Raw genomic sequence first — 20,332 nt, forward strand, 5'->3', positions numbered from 1 at the left:
TGTCGTCAGAAGGAAAAAACTCTCTGGCGCTGCGGCGGCAGCGGCGGCGGAGCAGAGCAGCAGCGGCGGCGGCGGCGCGGCCACACCACCACCGGCGCACGATTTTCTCTCTCCCTCTCGCTCTCTTTCTCAGTCAGTCGGTCTCTCTCTCTCCCCTCGCGGATCGTACGTGTATACGAGAGCGCGCGTACGCGAAGCCGCAATTGCCGACCGTGAGTGGTGCAGCGTCTCGCTCACACTCTTTTCTTCTCCGGCTTTCCCTCCCTCCTGCTGCTGCTACTGCTGCTGCGGCTGCACTCGCTCACTCGCTCGCTCGCTCTCCGTATGAGCTGTGCGTCTGCTGCTGCACATACGGCCGCCCGGCTCTCGGTGGTCGAATATCGCGCGCGAACCGCGACGAGCGCCACGGAGGGACAGAGAGCCGACGAGAGCAAAGGAAAAGGGGACCTATGGTGGAAAAGAGCAGGGCTGCGGCGAGGTGGGAGGAGGAGGAGGAGGGCAACGGCTACCCGCCCCCCTCCTCCTCCTCCTCCCGCTCCCGCGTCCTCCTCCACCACCTCCGCCGTCTGCCCCACTCTTTTTTCCGGCTCTTTTCTTTCGCTCGCTTTTCCCCGCTCTCCCATTCAGGTTTCCCATCCGAATTTCGCGACTCGACCTTGAGGCGCGCCGCGACGACAGCCGGCCCGGCAGATTCGCCAGATTTCGCAAGAGCTTCCTTCTCCTGCGTGTAATCCGTGCACAGTGCGCGCACACGAGACACGGGCGCGTCCTCGAAGGCAATTGGCTGCGCGCGACGAGCGGGGGAAGAGCGAAGGTCCACGAAGGTATCGGTAGCCGTTCGTATCGCCGATTTTCCGCGATTCTTAACCGAGGCGGCTTTTTATCTGCGCCTACGACGCGGATGTGTACATTAGACACGCGCCGCGTTAGACGTGTTGTTACGTACGGTTACGACGAGCATCTGCACTTTTTGCGCGCAACTCACTGAAATTCGTCCCTGCTCCTTTCGCTCGCGTGAATCACGCGTGTGATTTACGGTTACGCGACTCGAGTCGCCTATCTGTCGGCGTATCGGTATCGCGCGCAGTCGCCCTCGCATATGTTTGTTTATCTTATCCGCGCTGCTATAGGATCCCCGAGCGCACGTGCGTTCGCCTTTTCGAAATTCGGAGAGGCTTCCCTAGCTCGGCGGCGGCCTAAACCTTGAATTCGCCTAGAACGCCCTCACGCACACTCACTCAAGTGCAGTCAGTCAGCTTTCTCGCGTCCCGGCGAGATTTTCGTAGCGGCACAGCCAGTCTTGCGTACACGGGAGAGAACGGCGGGGGAAGACGCGCGGAGGAAGTGGGGCTGCACTCGTAGACCTTTCTCTCTCTCACTCCTGCCGGCGAATACTTGTATATGTGTATCTGCGCGTAGAGAGGGTTATACGTATGCGAGGCTCTCGAGACCTCAGGACACGAGAGGGAAGGTCGAGGCTAAGACACCCACGTCGGAGTTGCACAACCTCCTCTCGCTCTCTCTCTCTCTCTCTCTCTCTCTCTCCTATAAACACGCCAGCACGCGAGAAAGGCCTGCTCCGCGGCGAGACTCCTCGCAGCTATAATGCCGCACAGCTGCACTGCATAGCGTGTGTGTAAACTCGAAACCGCGAGAGCAGCGCGCATATGCATGTGTACACAGAGACTGGGATGATGACGCGGAAGCTGCGCGCAGATCACTGAACTCTGCGGCGGCGTGGCACACTGACTGGGAGCCGGGAATTTCGGGGCTAGTAGGACCGGGGGTCCGCCGCGCTCCGGGGCCAACGGCCGACCTTTTTTCGCCGCGCCGCGAGAGCGAAAGTGGGAGAGCGAGCAGCTGGTGGGCCCGCCGCGAAAAAGAACGAGGAAGCAAGAGAGAGTGAGAGGGGCGCCCGACGCTCCGTTCCTTCCGAGAAAGATAAACCGGGCTCCGAATTTCGGCGCGTTGCGTCACGGGTTATTCGCCGCGCCGTGACGTAGGAGGAGAACGAGGTTTGGCGAGAGGAGAAAAAATGCGCCATGTTGTTGTGACCCACTGCCCGACGAGCGGGTCTCTTTGTATTTCGTTTTGCGGTTTCTTTTTCGACGGCAAGGTCGCTGCCCCTCTCATCGCTAGACGCCTCTTTCTCGATCGGTCGATCGAAAATAACTCGGGCGAACGAGCCTCGGCGAGGAAGAATCCGCGATAATTTACGAGGCGCACGGCCAGTTCGAAGGTCGTAAAGCATAATTTAATCTGCGGAGAGAAAAAGGCCTTTGATTTAAGATGGCTCATATGCGAGTTCCTTAAAAGCTCCTCCGGACAATGTATTTATTTTTAATTTCCCCGCGCGGCGCGATTCGCGCTGCAGTACCAAGTTTTACTGCGTTACTCGCGACCGCGAGCGAAAGAGAGAAAGAGAAAAACCGGTTCTGAATTAGCAAGATTATAAAAGTAATTACACAGGCGCATATCCTGACAGACGCCTTTTTTCCCTCTCCGCGCGCGAGCACGGACTGAGCTGCCTCTCTCGCTCTTTAGATTTCGCGAGATTAAGCGTGCGCGAATTTTTTCCTCCTCCCCTTCCCGCTCGGCTGGATGTACCACGAGCGGCGGGAGAGAGGGCGAAAGAAGAGAGCAGATGAGATAAGAGAAAATGAGAAAGAGCGAGTGAAACGGGAGAAGCTCGAAAGAAGATAGAGAGAGAGAGAAAGAGAGAGAGAGAGAGAGAGAGAGAGAGAGAGAGAGAGAGAAAGAGAGAGAGAGAAGCGAAACTATGTGTCTATAGCGCTGCTCGTAGGCCATCTTTCTTACGGCGCGGAGTCTGCGCTCGAGTTCCTCCTCGAGGATATTCACCCACGCGTAGACGCCGCCGCCGAGAGAAAATGATGATGATGATGATGCTGCCGACGCTCGCCCGCTCGCTCGCTCGCTGCTCTACGTATTAGCGGTCACTTCTCTCTCGCTCTTTCTCCCTCGCGCTCTACACTCGTGCGCTATCCCAGCTGTTGGTTATTGCCCTCTTTGAATCCTTGCACTCGAGAGCGCGGGAAGAGAGAGAGAGAGAGGAGCTTTTTACGCCCGACACGCGAGGTAATTAGAAGCATTTGAATTTTCTTCTGGCGCGAGAACGCGAGAGGGGGCCGGCGACTCCATCCGAGAGCAGTGCTAGACGGGATCCTTTAGCGTTTTATCTTGGCTGATGCAGTCGTTTTTTGGACGGACGGGACGCCGGAGTAAGGAAGGCCGCTATACGCAGATGCTATTCCGTCTTTTTGCAGCCGTGCCTGTGAGTCTGTGTGCATTGCAGGACTGCGCGCGGAGCTCTCGCTGCTATCTCGTGCGCGCGATTTGAACGGTTATTTAGAAGTGTTTCTAATTCCTTGATTTGGCTGTTACTCGCCGGGGCAATGCTCGAAGTGTATACGCGTACTCCGAATCGGATGAAAGGATCGGCAGTATCGGCCGGATTCTGGGCCAGTACTCTCTTAATTGAAAGTTAATTACCTCAAGTGGAGGAGGTCAAATCGAAATTAGCCAAATTGGCTACTTCAAGAGCGAAGCTTTGTAAAAGATAGCCGTTATCTCGTCTGTTGTGGAAATATTAATTAAAATCCAAAAATATTCCGAGACTTTTTCCAGCCCGTGACTCACGTCGCAGATGATCTGCCTATTTTCACGGCTACTTGCGATTCGCATGAAAATAGTTTTTCTTCTCGATTGACTTTCAAATTGATTTTTAAATACAATACTGGCAACCGCTCAATTTCAATACATTATTGTATTTAAATCCCCGAAAGATTTAAATATCATTATCAGAGCGACGCTCCAAGGCCGTGCGGGCAATTTACTCGCTTATTAAACGTTACGTAATTCCCGGCTGCCCCAATACACGAGTAACCCCCGCGCCGAGATACGCTTGTAAAAAAACAGCGATGGTCAAAGCTCGCATCAATCGCTCTTGTAACACTTTCTTTTATTTGACGTTCGCGTATTCAGGCCGCGATCGTTCGTTATTAACGTTTGCGCGCAGAAAAAATACATCATCGACCGCTTCGGGAAAAAAGATACGTCGAGTTTATCGCAGAGAGAGAGAGAGAAAGAGACGCGTTTAAAAAAAGAGGCGAGAGAGAAAGAAGAGCACCGTATCAACTTATTTTTTTCCCGGCGACATTGGCCGTTGCACTCTGCGATGCGAGCGCGCGCGCGCGTCTCCTGACCCATATTCCAAATCGCGCGCCGGCTAATTTTTTTTCGAGCGCAACCGTCGCCTTTTTTATCTGCGACCGCCCCCTTCCGCTGCTGACAAACCTGACCTACGACTACACACGACGAGAGAGAAAGAGAGAGAGAGAGAGAGAGAGAGAGAGAGAGAGAGAGAGAGAGAGAGAGAGCGAGAGCTTTTTACGAAGCGCGTCCCGAGTGTTCTATTTCGCGAGTTTTGCGAATTTCGGTATTGGGGAGAGGAGCGATACGACGAAGAGAAAGAGGGGCTCTCTTTGCGCGGTTCAAGGTAATGTGATGTGCTTTTTTCTGTTCATCGGTAATTAAATACGCTGATACTGCGCAAAATATTAACGCACGCGGATAAGATAAGGCTTTGAGAAATGCTGCAGTGATTTGTTTGCGCTATAAAAAAGCACATACTTGTCATTGGCTGTGCGCGATTACAAGTACGCGCGTCGCAGTTCCGAAAGAAGAGCAGAATCGAGTTCCGAGGATCGGCATTTTTGCCGAAGCGCAGCCTCGCTCCTCTCCTCCGCATCGCGCGCGTACGTATGCACACACTCTCGACGCGCTCTTTCCCTCTCTATCCCTCTTTTTCTCGTCCGCGCGCGCGAGAGAGAGAGAGAGAGAGAGAGAGAGAGCGCAGTTTTGCTTTTCGATTTCACAAACTTATATTTAGAAGGGCAACGATCTTTTGCGAGTCCGCCTGGTCTTTCTCTCTTCCTCTTACGCTCGCTCGCCTCGTCCGCGGCTCCGCGCGGCAGCAGCCGGCTCTTTCTCTTCGGGAAGGCGTTGCATATGTGCGCGCGCGAGCAGCGGGAGGACGCGGCGTAGCACGTATATAGCGGCGCGCCGGATGCCAGGGCGCCCGCGTTTTGAATTATTACGCGAGACGGCCGACCGGTCTTCGCGAACGCGCTCGTTTTCAGGGACACTTGCTGTTTACTTTAATCATAGCCGCATTATCAATTCTTCGGGGGAGCAATAATTTTTCGCGATGGCATAAATATTTATTATTCCAATCGCGCGTTCGCTCTCGTCCTTTGCCAGCGAGTTGAGCGTGCGCTCCGCAGCAGCTCAGCGCGAGTCCGGCTCGATGCATCAGAGAGAGAGAGAGAGAGAGAGAGAGAGAGAGAGAGAGAGAGAGAGAGCCGAGCACGGCAGCTCGCAATCTTATCGAAGTTACGGGATGAGTTTGCAGTGCTCGGCGGCGGCGGCAGCGGGCCTCCAGCGGGGCCGTCGATCTGTCGACGCCGAGTCAACGTACGATAAAAAAAACGTCACGCCTGACTCTCTACATACAAAGAATAAAGCTCGGCGGCCAGCGTCGCAAATACATGCGAGCGGCTCGCATACAGCCTCGTCATTCTCTCTCTCTCTCTCTCTCTCTCTCTCTCTCTCTCTCTCTCTCTCTTCCTCTCTCTTCTCTTTCTACATACTGCTGGCGCGCGAGAGAAAGAGAGAAAGCCGGCCGTGAGTGGGCGAGCGCGCAGCGCGTACGTATACAGCGCGTCTCGGAGCGGCTCTTCGCTTGGGGTAGGTCACGGCGAAACCGCGTGTTGTCGGCGAAGAAGCAGTGGAGATGGAGGTGAAGGTGGAGGTGGAGGTGGCGGTGGAGGAGGAGGAGGAGGACGAAGAAGCGGAGGAAGAAAGAAAGGAAGAAGTGGTGGTAGCGTTGCCGGTGGAGTGGGAGGACACCGACTACGCGTTCGAGCGAGAAGGAGCGAGAAAGATAAAAGAGGCGCGCGCGCGCGAGCGGTGTTAAGGGTAGAGCACACTTATTACGTTTTTTCAAACGACTTTATGACTTTCTTGACGCTTTCCAGCTTTTTCTGCGGATTGTTGCTGGAAATTGCGCGTTGTTGCAGCTACAAACTTTAATGGACACTTTCGCCTTTTTAGAATTTCAAGCAACCTTCTCATTATTCGCCTCTGGCCTGCGGTGCGCGTGGCTACGGAAGACGCTGCGGATTTAATTGCTTCAATTTAAATTTAAATTGCAAAATATTTACGCGTACGATGAGTCTTGATTCGGCGGGTTCGAGCCTTTTTAAAGAAAATAGCGCCTTGCATTCCGAGTGTGCTCGAGCCTTAAACGAGAAGGCGAGGCGGCTCAAAAAATAAGAAGAGGCAAGAAAGAAGAAGGCGCGAGCAGGAGGAACAAAAAAGCCGAGTAGTCGAGTGGCCAGTGTATAAGCGACGACCGCGACTTGCGAGTTGGAGCCTGCGCACATAACGAACGATCTCGCCTTCATAAAACGCTATTCTATATTCTTCTTCGTTTTGGCCGAGCGCGTCTTTTTATCTGCACCGGCCTATCTCTCCTCCCCTCGGCCTCTTTCTCTTCTCGCGTAGGCGACTCGTTGCGTTCCTAGAATATAAAACCCGCGAAATTCCGCGCGATAAGCCGCCGAGCTATTCTCGTAATAACGCGCGTATGTACGATTCGACGATCGACCCGTATACCGCGACCTTTTTTTCGGCGTTCGCTGGCGCAACAAACTTCCAGCCAAGTTTCGCCCGCTATTATTGTGGCCGATCATGCGATCTGCAAATCATAGAAAATCGCTGGAAAACTTGCTAAGACAATGGCTCTGCTGTGGAAGAAGGAGGCGAGAATCGCGAAAGGGGTGAGAGCCAACGACGCGGCGAAGGGCAGGGGGGGGGCAAGACGTTGTAATATTGCGTCTCGGCGTAACGGCCACGCGGCACGGAACCGTTTTCTTCGCCACGCGGTGCATAACGTGTGTGTGTGCGCTTACCCCTTTTGGCGTGCCGAGACTAGCGAACGCCCGGGGAAAATAGAAAAGGGAGAGACAAAAGCGCCGTGTGTGCGTGCGATAGCGGCAAAAAATTTTTGGGAGATGGAGTGCGATGTTGGGGCCGTGCATTAATTTGCTTGGAGAAACTTGCCCGGGAGAGATTCGTACGTAGTATAGGTAGAGACTAGCTGCGATCGATGTTGTAAGAAACTCGCGATAGCTCGAATTTGCTTTCATAATTGAAAACGGTTGCCAATAAACGTCGAATCGATGTCGCGAGCTATTACAATTTTCCGTATTTTACTTGAGCCAAGCGAGCTCTCTATTATTCGATAAGACGGTCGGTACAAAAATATTTGAGATGTTCGACCGAACGTTTTAGAAGCTGCGCTGAATTAAAAAACTTACAGGTAAAAGAACTTAACATTCGCTCTCCAAATTGTTCCACGTTTTAAAATAAAATATGACGATTCCCTGAATTACCGTATGAATTTCATTTATTTAATAACCCGAGCTCTTCCATTAATTTTGAAATAACACCGCGAGCTGTGCTTAATTAATATTACATTAACTTACTTTCATGAATTTTGATGAAAAAACCATACGTTTAGTTACGTCTAATATTCCAAGACAAATCACAAATACAAACAGTCGTCGCACACCCGTCACATCGGCTGAGGAGAGAAAACGCGCAAAAAATTTTCTGTGCGAAAGGGGTTAGGGGAGATCAGCGAATTTCTCGAAAAGTCCGTGAGACAATGAGGAGGGCATACGCGATTCCCGCGCTCTGTTTGCTCTCCGCATTTTTTCCGGCGAAAATTTTTTTCCGTCGCGCTCCCTGATGGACCCAAAGCCGGTTTCAGCTTCCTCTAGCGCTGGAACAGTGTGCAGATAGATGGGAATCGGGGCAGATGGTTCGTGCGAGCATAGGTTGCGATGAGAGAGTGATTATTGTTTATGTAGATTGTGAAAGAACAACGTCATTTTAAACAGTTTTTTATCGGAGTAGTGCTCGATCTTTTTACGTTACTCTATTTTGAAATTCTCCGATTCTTCGTTAAAGAATCATGAGATCAAAATTGTATTAGTCCATCCGATAAAAAGTTTCCGTCGTCAATTATTCACCCAACCGTGGACAGAGAGTAGACAAATGTCGTCGTGTCGGTCTTATTTTGTTAGCGAACTAATAGAGCAGAAATAAAGTAAGCACAAATCGAATCCAACAAATAACTCGACGCGATAAAATAGCCAGCAAATCACTATCTCACGGGCACTTGAAATTCCGACGGGCGGAAAAGGGGAAAGGGTCGTCCTCGTACGCGGCGTTGCAGATCCGGTCGAGAGGAAGATACGCCGAGGGAGCAGCCAGTGTAAAAAACTCATTTGAATGCCGCTGCATCGGCGAAGGGGTGCGCGGAATCGCGACGTGTGTACACGTGCGCGTTTAGAAAGTAAAAAACAATCGGGAGAAAGCTCGCGAGGCGCCGAAATAATTGGATTTCAATTTAGATGCAAAAACTCCCCTTCCCGAGTGCAGGGTTGGTTTTGGAAATTAGGTCCATGAGAACAGCGGAGAGATGTGTTTGGGTAACACCTTTTTTTCGCGATTCTCACGTTCGAGCGCGGGCTTTGAATTCGCAAGCGAATGACTCTCGACGCCACTTCATTCTGTTTTGCCTTTTTTTTTTCTACGGATCGTCGTGTTGCGTCGTTGAACAGCGCGAAAAATCAGGATTAAGCGAGAGAGCTAGCGCTGGAAACGGCGCTTCTATTGTTAGCAATTGACTGCGAATCGGAATTGTCGTCGCGTCAGTTTTTTTCCGAACGATAATATTTAACTTTAATTTTAGCGCCCGGGCAACTTTTTAATTAATATATAATCGTCGCGCGCACGGAGTTGCTTCGCGAGTTTAAGCATAAGCGATTTATGAATTCACGGAATAATCGCATCCTTTATTCGCCGAGTCGATCCATTCGTGTATAGGTGCGCACGACAACCGCACGAAAAGTTCTTGCTTGCAGTGCGAGTAAATCGGGCCGGTACACAAAAGACGAAATTTTTATCTTTATCCTTTCAGCGCGCGGCGGCGCGAGTTTTTCCACTGTGCTTCCCGGCGACGGAGGATGGGCGCACCACCTTTTTAACGTGTCAAAGTTTGCTTACAGAAAAGTTGCCTGTAATTTTGCTCGGATAAGTTTCAGCATTATAACGTTACTTGTATTCAATGTCGGCTGTGGCGGCGGCTGCGACGGCGGCACTTTTCTGTTTTTCTCTTTGCGGACTTAATTAAATCCGAGGACACGCAGCGGAGCGTTTTTTTAATTCGAAATTTTTAGCAGCACCTCACGCACCGAGTTTCTTGCGAGCATAATTTAAAATTAAAAAAGCCACTGTATCCTCGTCATTGACCCTTTCCTCACCCGCCGTCAGTTCGAAACTTTCCGGGAAACGGCAAAAAAGAAGCTCGAAAGCCCAACCGACAAATGATGGCAAAGTTTGCCCCGCAAATTTAATTAAAACATTCGCCTTTTTCCACCTTGCTTACGACCGGCCCGCGGGTCATTCAATATTTTTATCATTCCCCGCCTCCTCGTCCCATCAATTTGGTCCTGCGCGTATTACACGCGAGGGTAGGGCGCGTTTTTTCGGCGCTCGCGAGGGTGGCAGGGAAAAATGACGAAGCGCGCGTGGGATACGCAGTACACACATATAGTGTAGCACACCCTTCTTCCGGTCGGCCAGGTTTTCAAGATAGCCCCCGTTTTCAAGACAACCCCCCGGCTACCGGTTGCAGCCAATCGTTGCCGAGCCAAGAGAGAGAGAGAGAGAGAGAGAGAGAGCGAATCGATAAAAAAAGTTCGTGTGTGCGTGACTTTTTTGTGCCCGTGGCGTTTTAACGAGTTGCTTTAATTAAATAGAAGACTATACTGGAAGTTATAATTAGATTTAGACGGGATATCCATTTAAGCAAGGACGTTATTATATTATATGCGCGTTTTGTGCGTGTTTTTATTTTCTTCTCGGCCGCGCGCAGTCCCGCATTAAATGAAAATTGTTGATCGATTGTACAAGCGAGGCCGGCGAGGGTTCAAAAGTACAGAGCTACGCGATGAAAGTTGGGAGAAGCAGTGAAAAAAGAGCCGAGAAGACGCGGTGATATTGCGGCATCGGTATTAAGCTCATTGCTTTTGCCGAGGCCGCGGCCCTCCAACCCCTTGGCGAAAAATAAAAGGAACCGCAAAAACAAAAGAGCGCGCCGCTACTTAACGAAACAAATTGTTGCTTCGTTGCCCGACAGACGGCCCGAGCGAGCAGAAGGAGAGAGAATTTAAAAGTTTCCCACTCGACTTTCTGGCACGGCGAGTCTCCTCGTTTCTTCTTCCTTCCTCCTACCTGCAGCAGCGAGGACTTTTATTTTCTTGCCCCGCGTACTCCTTTTTCCCTGCTCCGCGGAGCACTTTTCCCGAGACTCGGCTTCACGAGACTCATAAAACGAAATTCAATGTTCGTTAGCTCTGCTTTCTTTTGCACCGCTGCTGCTGCTGCTGCTACCGCCGCTACTGCGGCCGGAGAGTGAGAGAAACTTTTTCCTGCCAAATTGATAAACTTCTTTTTTAATGGCCCGGCAATTGCGCCCGCTTATTCTCGCGTTTAAGTCGCGAGGCAACTGTGTGTTTAAGAGTTTCCCTCGAGTGGCTCGATTAAAGAAACGTATCTTACAAGCTAGACATGATTTGAGGGGTTTGGCTAATCTTTTAGGGGGCAGGGTAACCTTGACTGCACGAAAAAATGCAAACAAATCACGCAGTCGGAGAGCGAAAATCTGTCGCTGTCGCAAGCTACGCAGCGGTAAAAATCGTTGCGTCACAGGAAGCTCCGCCGGATGTTTTCCGGGTGTACGCCTCTCCCGCGTAATTATGATCGACGATTACGTCGATGTCGAGGCCACGCGACCTTCATAACAGAATGCGCTAAGGTCCCACCAAAGTTTCTGGCGCAAGTGGTCGAGGAGCATATGTCGTGCAACTCGCACGATTTCGGGGTTACGGTTTGTAACCATTTTCGATTCAGATCGATGTACGTGACATACGTATAGTAAATTATTATTGTATATGGTAAATTATTGACACAAAAACGACACAATGGAACAACACATAAGGCCACATGCATGAAAAGCCGAAAATTGGCTCGTTAAAAAGTACTGCAAAGCTCTTGGACTCTAGCTTTTGGATGATGAAAATAACGGTGCGATCAGAAAATGAACAAACAAAATGGTGAAATGTGCGTAAAAAGCTGGCGAAAATAAAATATTGCAAACAAACGAAGACGATAAATAAAATGAAACGAACGAAATTAAAATGATGAAGCAGTCTCGGCGTGGTCTCGAAGCGGCAACAATAAGAAAAAGAAAAAATCGGCGTATATAGCAGAGCCATGTAGCAGCGAATGATGTGTATGGGAGATGAGTATACGGATGCTGAAATGCCGACTAAAGGGCTGAGTGTTCAACTCACTCGCTGCAGAGTGGACCAGCATTCCTCGAGGGTGCGATCGCTGATGTTGGCCATGCCACCGGCGCCTCCACCGGCGCCACCCTGGCCCGCGCCAGCTTGACCTCCGTTGCCTCCTGCTCCAGCTCCTCCCGCGCCGCCGCCTGCGGCGTTTCCTACGAGGCTGGCCGCTCGAGACTGCAACGACGACGACGACGACGACGACGACGACGACGACGAAGATCGGAGGGATACGCAAAGGGACAGACACAGAAGATTTGCATTAGTCGGGATCTTTGCCTTTGATCTTGACCATCATTTGTGTTGTGTTAGAAAAACGGAGGGAGGGTCCGATCTACCTTAGAAAGTTCGATAGAAATACAAGAAAATTCTCTGCTCTCGGTCCGCGTATCTCTCCGCAGTTCGATACATATTTTCTTGGCAAAGCATCTTCTCGCTGCTCTCGCGCATCCGCGATGACGTATACTCTCGCTCGCTCGCGTTCTTGCACACACCGACGCCTATGTGTGTATATATATGTATATATATATATATATATATATATATATATATAGAGAGAGAGAGAGAGAGAGAGCGGCAGAGTCGGCGGAGCGCGCGCATTATCTGCGTTGCGCGGGTCAAGAACCCCGAGCGAGCGAGAGCGGAGGAGACGTATCTGCATTTACGGGCGAGTGCCGGCTCTGTCTGCGTGCGTGCATTCGCATAAGGTGGTGCACACTTGTACCACTCGCTGTTACGCCGAGAGAAACAGAGAGAGATACACGCGAGAGCGAAAACGCGCGCGCGCTTGTACTTTGCATCACCAGTCTTCAACAGCTGACCCGAGCATTCTTTTGCATTTTGCATGTTTAATGCGGGGAATGCTTTTTTTCTCCTTCGGTTACTTTGAAGAAATTGAAATGATTTCGCGGAAACGATTCTTAGCATGAATTTATCGCGCCACGAGGCTCTATTTACAGTTTCATTGAATTTATAAGGATTTTCAGAAGCTTCGAGATTTCGATCGCCTCTCCTGTTCTCACACTCGGTAACTGTAACGCAAATCGCGTCGGGGCAATGGGAAAGATGTAAAGTTGGCAATGGGGGAGCGATCGAGGTGTATTATCTACTCACCTGAAGCTCGTTAACCAGCTTCTCGGTCAAGGTGGCGTCGTGCGAATCTTGGCTGCCAGCGCCAGGACTGAGCAGGGAGTTCTGGTTATTCTGCTGCTGGTTACCCTGGACGTTCATTCCCGGCAGACCTCCGTTCTGGCTGATCGAGTTGGCCATGTTCAGCGCCTGCTGCTGGAGGTTCTGCGTGAGGTTCTGGGCCTGCTGTTGCAACGTCTGTGTGAGGTTCTGCGCCTGCTGCTGCATGCTCTGCTGGGTCAGGCTCTGACTGAGGTTCTGGGCTTGCTGCTGCAATGTCTGGCTGAGGTTCTGCGCCTGCTGCTGCATGCTCTGCTGCAGGCTCTGGCTGGCTTGGCTCAGATTCTGCGGCTGATTCAGCAGCTGCTGTTGCTGCTGTTGTTGCTGCTGTTGCTGCTGCTGCTGGGGCGACAGGCTCGGCGTGAGGCTCTGGGCCAGGTTGTGCTGCAGCGTCTGTCCCAGGTTCTGCTGCATGTTCTGCGCTAGCGCCTGGGTCAGGGCTTGGCCGAGATTCGAGTTCAGCGCCTGAGCCGCCTGCACGGCAGCGAGAGACGGACTCGAGGCCTGGGACATGCTCTGCTGCTGAGCCTGAGCCTGCGCCTGGGCCTGGGCTTGGGCCTGCGCAAGATTGTGCAGACTCTGGGCCATGCTCGAGGCGATGGCGTTCTGGTGATCAGCCTGCGGCGAGGGTGTCGTGGGCGCCGGGGAGGACTGATGCTGTGCTCCCTGCTGCGAACCTTGCACCATCGACATTGCGTGCTGTTGCTGTTGCTGCTGCTGCTGTTGCTGCTGCTGCATCTGCGAGGCAGCGTTTTGTCCGAGTCCGCCGTTGCTATTGAGCTGCTGCTGCACCTGGGCAGCGTTGGCCTGCTGCTGCTGCTGCTGCTGCTGCTGGCCGAGCGGACTGTGCATGGCGTTCTGCTGCTGCTGATTCTGGTGCTGACTTTGCTGGGAGTTCTGCAGCGGACTGTGCTGCATCCCGGGCGAGTGCTGGGGTGGCCCCCGCTGGGGAGGCTGGGGCCAGTAATCGGACATTTTGAATACGTGTTGACGCAGGGCGTGGAGATTGGCCGCCGCGGCGGACATCGCCGAGGCCTGGACCTCCATGGGCTCCGGCTCTGGGGCAAGGTCTGCCTCGGGCGAGCTGGGCTCCTCGTCCTCCTCGTCCTCGTCGCGCTCGGTGATGTCCTCGTCCTCCTCGTTGTTGTGGATCTTCGCGGGCCTGGCCGCGATCGCGCCGCCGACGTGTCCAGCTCCTCCAGCTCCCGCACCAGCAGCACCAGCAGCAGGGTCTCCTCCGCCGCCCCCTCCGCCTTCTATCCCACCCCCCGAATCGCCAGAGTGATGGTGGTTACCGGGATGGTGCTGGGGATGGTGCTGCTGCTGCTGGAGGTGCTGTAGCTGCTGCTGTTGGGGCGGCTGCTGCTGCTGGTGATACGGCGGATGGGGGGTGCGAATGTCCGTCGGATTTTGCGATGGGTCTCCCGGTGTCTGGCCCTGCTGGTGCTGCTGCTGCTGCAGCTGCTGCTGTTGGGACTGATGATGATGGTGTGGCGGCTGCGGCTGCTGCTCCAGGCCAAATTCCGATTGGGCTTGCGACTGGGCGCGTAGGTCCAGGGCCGCCGTCGCGTCCGAAATCTTGAGGCCTTCGCGAGAAGCCCGGGCTACCCCCTTCCGGCGCAGCTTGCTCGCTTTTTGGCACTCCTGTCTCGAAGCAGCTCGACGACGGGCGCACCTCCGCGTTCGCCGCCGTCACTCGTCAAGCGAGGTCACGACCTCACTCCACGTTATCGGGTACGGTGGTAGCGTCGTGGTCGACCGGAGCTCACTCGGGCACGGATGCGAGCTGCGACCTCGTCCTCGGCGGCCTCACTGCTGCGAGATCTTCACTGCCGCTGCTGCTGCTGCTTTGCTGCTTGTGGCTCATCAAAGCTCGATGATTGGTGACTGATGTCGTTCGGGCTCTTCTGCACTTCTACTATTGTATAGCGTTGGCGAATTTCGGTCTTCCCCGCTCTCCTGCCAATTCCTCTTCTTCCTCGTCTTCTTCGTCGTTCTTGTCCGTCCTTATTATATACAAGTCGTGTACCGTCGTAGATTGTCTGGTGTGTGTGGTGACTCGTGTGTGTGTGGGTATTATCATGCGCGCGCGTTCTCTCTGTTGGATGTCCTCGCACTCGACGGAGGACAGCCTTATTTTTCTTTCTTCTATCTACTTAAACTCTATACGTACACTTAAGTTCAGGTTAAATTCAGGATTGCCCAGCCCGGACGGTGTGAACGAGATGGAGGTTCACGGACACTTTGACGCTGTCTATTTGGTCGAATGTTCGAAGGAGTGGTCGCCGTCTTCTCTGCTCTCTCCTGCTTATCTTGTAAATATTTGGTGATTATCTGGATCCTCGAAGAAGTCCAGCGATCAAGTCTCACTGCTTTCGTTCCACTTGTGTTGCCCTGAGTTTTTTAAGCCCCGTTATGTGTTTGTGCTGGTTTGTGTGTGTGTGTGTGTGTGAGATTGTTGTGTCTGTGATCCGACCTTCGTCGAGTCTCTCTCTCTCGATTGGTGAGTATTATTTTCAGCGGAACGATAGCATCTCCTGCTTGAGGGGATACGCTTGTCCTGGATTCTCCTCGGCTTGATACTACTGCTGTGCTCCCTGTCACTCCTTCTCGTGATGTGCGCGTTGTCAAAGTCCGTCGAAACCTGCCTCTCGAGAAAAATGCGACTCTAGTATTAATCTTGAAGAGGTTTTACTTTTACTTTTTAATCAATTATCGATTAACCGCGTCGTACCGATCGTCGATGGTAGTAGCTTTTTGTTACTATCGTTTAATTAATATTGCACTTAGGTACACTCGTTTGTTGAACACACTGAAATATATATGTATGCGGCGCGGGGTCTCTACGTACTCTTCACTCGATTCCCTCTTTACTACTTAATATTTCACTCTTCAACCTCTTTTCACTTTTCTCTCTTCCTCGCTCTCTCTCTCTCCCTCTCTCTCTCTCTCTCTCTTCTTCTCCGACTGATTCGAGGTTTGCACGTTTGTCCTTTGTGATGTTGGTCTTCTCTCAACCTCGATCACTTCTCTCTCTACTCTTCTGCTCCTTCACTTTCACTAAAGCTGCTACTCTCCGATCCTACTCTCTCTTACTCGGTTTGCTACTACCCCGCTTCTAACCGTTATTCTTGTGCTCGTCTTCTTCGGCTTTCTTGTCTTATTCTGCTTTTTCCGCTTCGTCCAGTCTTCCTCTCCTGCGCGGGAATAACTCGCTGTAACGCGTCTCCCGCTCGAAGCTGCAATCACACCAAATCAGAACAATTGAAATATCAGTAAGAGGCACGATCACAATATTACGAGATAAAAATCATAAAAGCATGCGCAAATATTTTAGGGGTTCGTGCGAGGGACGAGCAACGTGTTTTATTTCGGGAATCCGCGCGATGAAAATTCACGCTGCCCGACGAAAATAGCGCAATCAATTTCTGATGCGGCCGTCGAGCGATCGCTGCACTGAATTTTTCGAAGCCGTCACCAACGGGAGCAACAGTTCGCTCGCGGGAACAAATGTTTTTTCCCCGCTATTATTTCGCGGTAATTTCCGAGTTTCTGCATCTGTACAGAGTCGCGGGCCGGAGAAAGAACGCGCACACGTCACGTCAATGCGAAAAAAGCTCGCGGAGGAAATGAGATGTTGTTCCGCGCGGCAAGAAGCGCAGCTGCCGTCGCTGTCACGTCGCGCACAATGAGCACTGAATTAGAAGAGACGACCTGGAAAAAAATCCATCGCGCGATTTTACACTCGTTCTCGAAGTTTCGTTCGGGAAAATCTGACTTTCGAGCGGCGAACGACACCTGCATCGCAAAGTCGCTCGTCGTGTCTATCTCACGGAAGCATCGACTCGGCGATCTCGTGGGTGCACCGACTCTGCTGCGTTGACGTGTGTGTATGTACTTGTGTGGAGGGGGTGAGGGAGCAAGTCTCTGGTCGGGCTCTGGCACGTCGGCCAAAAGGTGCAGGGTGGGGAAGCCCGCAGGCGATCGCGGGCTAAACCAGAGGCATCGACGACGGCGAACCCGCGCACTGTGCGAAGAATCCTGTCGCGGGTACTTGTTCAGCCGCAGTCGCCTTGATCTTGCGAGAGCGGCGCACTTGGCATTTTTTCGGAGTCCGCGCGCGGATGGAGCGGCGACGAGCGAGATTCACTGGCACTGCTCGGCTTCGGTCGAGTCGACGCACTAAAGTCCCCGAAGAGCGAAAATTTCAAAGTCCAGCGAGGCTCCATCCGAGCTGGCGAAAGTCGAAAAAATCCCAAGTGCGGCTGCGACGTGTGCGCTTACGGTCACGCTGGCTGCTGGGTAACCGTGGCGAAAATCAGCGCCGTGAGCAGTGGTCCACAAGTGGCCAGCGGCTCTGCTCGAAATAAATCCAAAGTCCGAGTCCGAAGATCCGCAAGGGTGGCATCCAAATCCAAGTTGCGTTGCGTTGGGAGAGGAGCGCAGGTAGGTGCGTGCTCAAGGGTACGAGCGCCAAGACACGACTGCTCCGTAGTACTACTCGCGGTTGAAGACGACGACGGCGGCGGCGGCGGAGACGGAGACGACGACGACGACGGTCGGCGACGACGTTAGAGGGAGGCGCGCGCGTGTGTGTGCGCCCGCTCCCTCGCGCGAAAAGAGAGACTATCTCGCTCGCGCGCGCGGCCGCCCGTTCCACGTCCTTTTCCCTCTTCTCGCGGCTGGCTGGTATGCTGCTGCTGCTGCTCTCCTCTCTGTGCGCTGCAGCGAGTCCTTAACGGCCGAAGGAAGCGAACTGACGTCGGCGGCGGCGGCGGCGGCGGCGACGGCGGCGGCGACGGCGCTCCTCGCGAGAAATGCTTTCTAAGTCCTTCTCCGTGCACGTAAGCAGCAGCAGCGAACGGCGGCGGCGGCGGCGTCGGCGGCAGAAGCGGCGGCGGCTGGAGAAGAAGAAGCAGCGGCGCTGATGGGGAGAGCGCAGCTCCGTGGTGGTGTGTGCGGCGCGCGGTGGTGGCGCGGCGCGTCTCAGACCGCGTGCGTCTCGGCTAAAAGCCACCCCCTTCTCTGTCGCTGCGAGCCGGCTGCCTGTGTGCGTGCCGTCCGTGTGAGCGCCGCCGCGGCGCTGCTCTGCCTTAAAGAACCCGAGCCGGGTAGGGGCGTTGTCTTAGCTGCGATGCGCGCGGTCGCGAAATTTCTGCCCGCCACCACCACCACTGCCGCCGCCGCCACCACCACCACCACCGCCGCTGTCTTACGCCGCAGCCCGTCGAGGGGGTTCTCTCTTTCGCTCCTACTCCTTTCCCTCGGCGGCGATCTCGGCGCTCCGGAAAGAAGGCGACGACGACGACGACGACGAGGACGCGGACGCTCCTCGCGGCTGGACCCTCGGGTCCGAGCTGCTGCTCGTGCTGGACTGGCGGACTCCGCGTCTCTCGCTCGCGCGCTCACGAAACTCGCTTCCCGGCCGTGCGGAGTCGCGGGACTGTGGAGCAGTAGCAGCCACGGCAGCAGCCACCGCCGCATCTCTCGTGCCAGAGACGCTAAAAACTGAAGGCGGCCCGCTGGACAGGAGTTTTCGTGCCGCCCCTCTTTTCCTCCGCGGTCCGCCGGCCGCTCCCACCCCCGCGCGGCCAAGAGCTTTTCTCGCGGAGCGAGGAGGTGGCAAGGAAAAGAGGGTAGCGGCGGAGAGGAGCTCCAGGGGCAGAGAGCCGAGCAGCAGTCAGCGACGTCGTCCTCCTCCTGCCCGAGGGGTAAGATAGAGCGAGAGCGAGAGGGAGCGAGAAGTGGGGAGGCCGGAGCACCCGCGGCTGCGTCGGCGCGGAAGGAGGCTTGTAAGAAGAGTGCGCCGGCGCCTATCCCTACGTTCTCCTTTATTTTCCAACCCCTCGCGCTCCAAGCTTTTCCCCTCGAGGACTCTCCTCCGCCTTTCTCGAGGATGCGTGTGTGTGTGTGTGTGCGCGCAGCTTGGTCAGTCGGACGTTCTGTCGGGCTAATGGACCGAGCATCGGTGCTGGGTACCGAGAACCGCGACCTGAGACGCTTGATTCCGGAGACTCGCTCTCACTTACACTTTGCGAAAACGGCCGTGCGCACTGAAAAACTGAAAGAGAGCAAAAAAAGCGGGACTGCTGCGACGCGCGCGTTGTGCTCGGCACGAATCGGTAAGAACGACTAACGCGGAAAAAAGTGCAGCGTCGGCGGCTCCTCCGCTGCGCCACGCACGTAAGGGGGTGTTCACCCAAGTTTTATTAAAAAAGAAGAGGGGGCCCTTCTTTTAAAAATGGCTCCGCGGCGCGACTCGGGTATAATACAGTAACACATGCGTGACTAACTCATGCGAGGGGGTTCCCTTTAAGCGGGCGAGAGAGACGGAGCGAGGAACGCAATAGTCGAGGCTTTTCTTTTTTCGCCCCCATGTGCAATTACGTGCAACCGAGACTGTGCGAAAAAAGTGCTCGACTATGATTCGTCATCGCGGGCCCCTCCACACCCCGGGACGTCCGGTGCGAGCGCAGCAGTCGGTCATTTGGAATCGACTTTAGAATTTCGAGAATAACCGGGCTTTAATTCCGCGCGCGCCAAACGAGAATCGAGATAGGGAAGGAGAGAAAACGCTGCCGGTCATTCGGTCGTAACGACGGACGAGTGCACCCCCAAACAAGTGTACGGGGGACAGAGAGCGTACCGGGTCCACTGGTCATCTTACGCACTTCCACTCTCTTGCACTTGCCGCTCTCTCTGGCTCGCGCGTGGAGGAGACGCGCACTCTTCGCAGCAACCCCCTTTCTGTCGCCTTTGCTCCCGAGCCCCACTGCCGCCGAGCTCTTCGCTCCTAACGTCGCGCTCGCCCCCACCCAGTCCCGCGGCATCCCCTCCTTCTTTCTCCACCCTCTACCGCGCGACTCCTACGAGGATCTCTCCCCACTCGCAACCCCCCGACTGGTGGGGAAAAAAGACGGCGGCGGAGAAGCGGCGACGGCAGCGGCGAAGGCAGAAAAAACTGCGGCTCGCTCTTTTTTCCACGTGCACGCGCGCCACGTGTGAGCCAGCCTGCTGGTGGGGGTGCGTACGCCCTTTTCCACCCCCTCGGCGCGGCTGCGTATCCGCCCCAACTTTTTTTGCCGCCGAGAGGTGGGAGGTCAGCTTTTTTCCAGCGCGGAGAGAAAGAGAGATTATAGGCGAACTGCAGCAGCAGCAACAGCCGAGATAAAAAGAAAGGAGCGATAGCCGAGTTGCGCAGCTCCGGCGTATGGGAGCTAGTAGTGGCCGAGAGAGGGTGGATCTAGCGGCGTAGTGGAGAAAAAAATCGGCCAATGGCTGCAGACGGAGCGGAAGGAGCTAGTCGCATACGGGTGCATACGCACCAGGGGCGCGCGTGCCCGAGTTAAATCGAATTTCGTGAGCCCTTTTTCAAAGAGAGCTCTCCGGCTTCTTTTTTCGCCCCGCGGCGCGTGCGCTCCTATTATTATTCTTTTGTGCTCTGCGGAGAAGGGCTTTTTTCGTCAATGGACCGCGGGCGAGGAGTTCTCCCGATAATTGCCGATTGTCTATAACGACTCCTTTTTCTACGCGTCTTATTGCGATGCAACAAATTAGCGGCCGTCTCGTCGATCAAAGGATAACCCGCGGCGGCGCTCACCCTTCAGCCGGTAGGTATGCCAGTGGAGAGAATGCGAGAG

At 54.0% G+C, this 20,332-nt stretch overlaps 1 protein-coding gene across 17 annotated transcripts in view; it reads right to left on the reverse strand.

Annotated features, from left to right (window-relative positions):
• The window catches only part of LOC100679002 (zinc finger protein rotund), a 119,514-nt gene that overhangs the window by 69,259 nt on the left and 29,923 nt on the right, over positions 1–20,332 (reverse strand). For 14 of the 17 annotated variants that reach the window (XM_016985817.3, XM_016985801.3, XM_016985814.3 and 11 more), the window contains exons 1-2: positions 12,618–14,382; positions 11,508–11,681 (exon numbers count right to left, since the gene is read on the reverse strand). In XM_016985817.3, coding sequence (XP_016841306.1) covers positions 11,508–11,681; positions 12,618–13,739 — 1,296 coding nt within the window. In that variant the 5' untranslated portion in view covers positions 13,740–14,382. Of the gene's footprint in view, positions 1–11,507; positions 11,682–12,617; positions 15,932–16,976; positions 18,198–20,332 lie in introns of those variants that run through there. The other 3 variants (XM_016985806.3, XM_031931117.2, XM_016985807.3) reach the window with 2 other exon arrangements.

This window comes from Nasonia vitripennis, chromosome 5, assembly GCF_009193385.2.
Source record: "Nasonia vitripennis strain AsymCx chromosome 5, Nvit_psr_1.1, whole genome shotgun sequence".
NCBI lineage: Eukaryota > Metazoa > Arthropoda > Insecta > Hymenoptera > Pteromalidae > Nasonia > Nasonia vitripennis.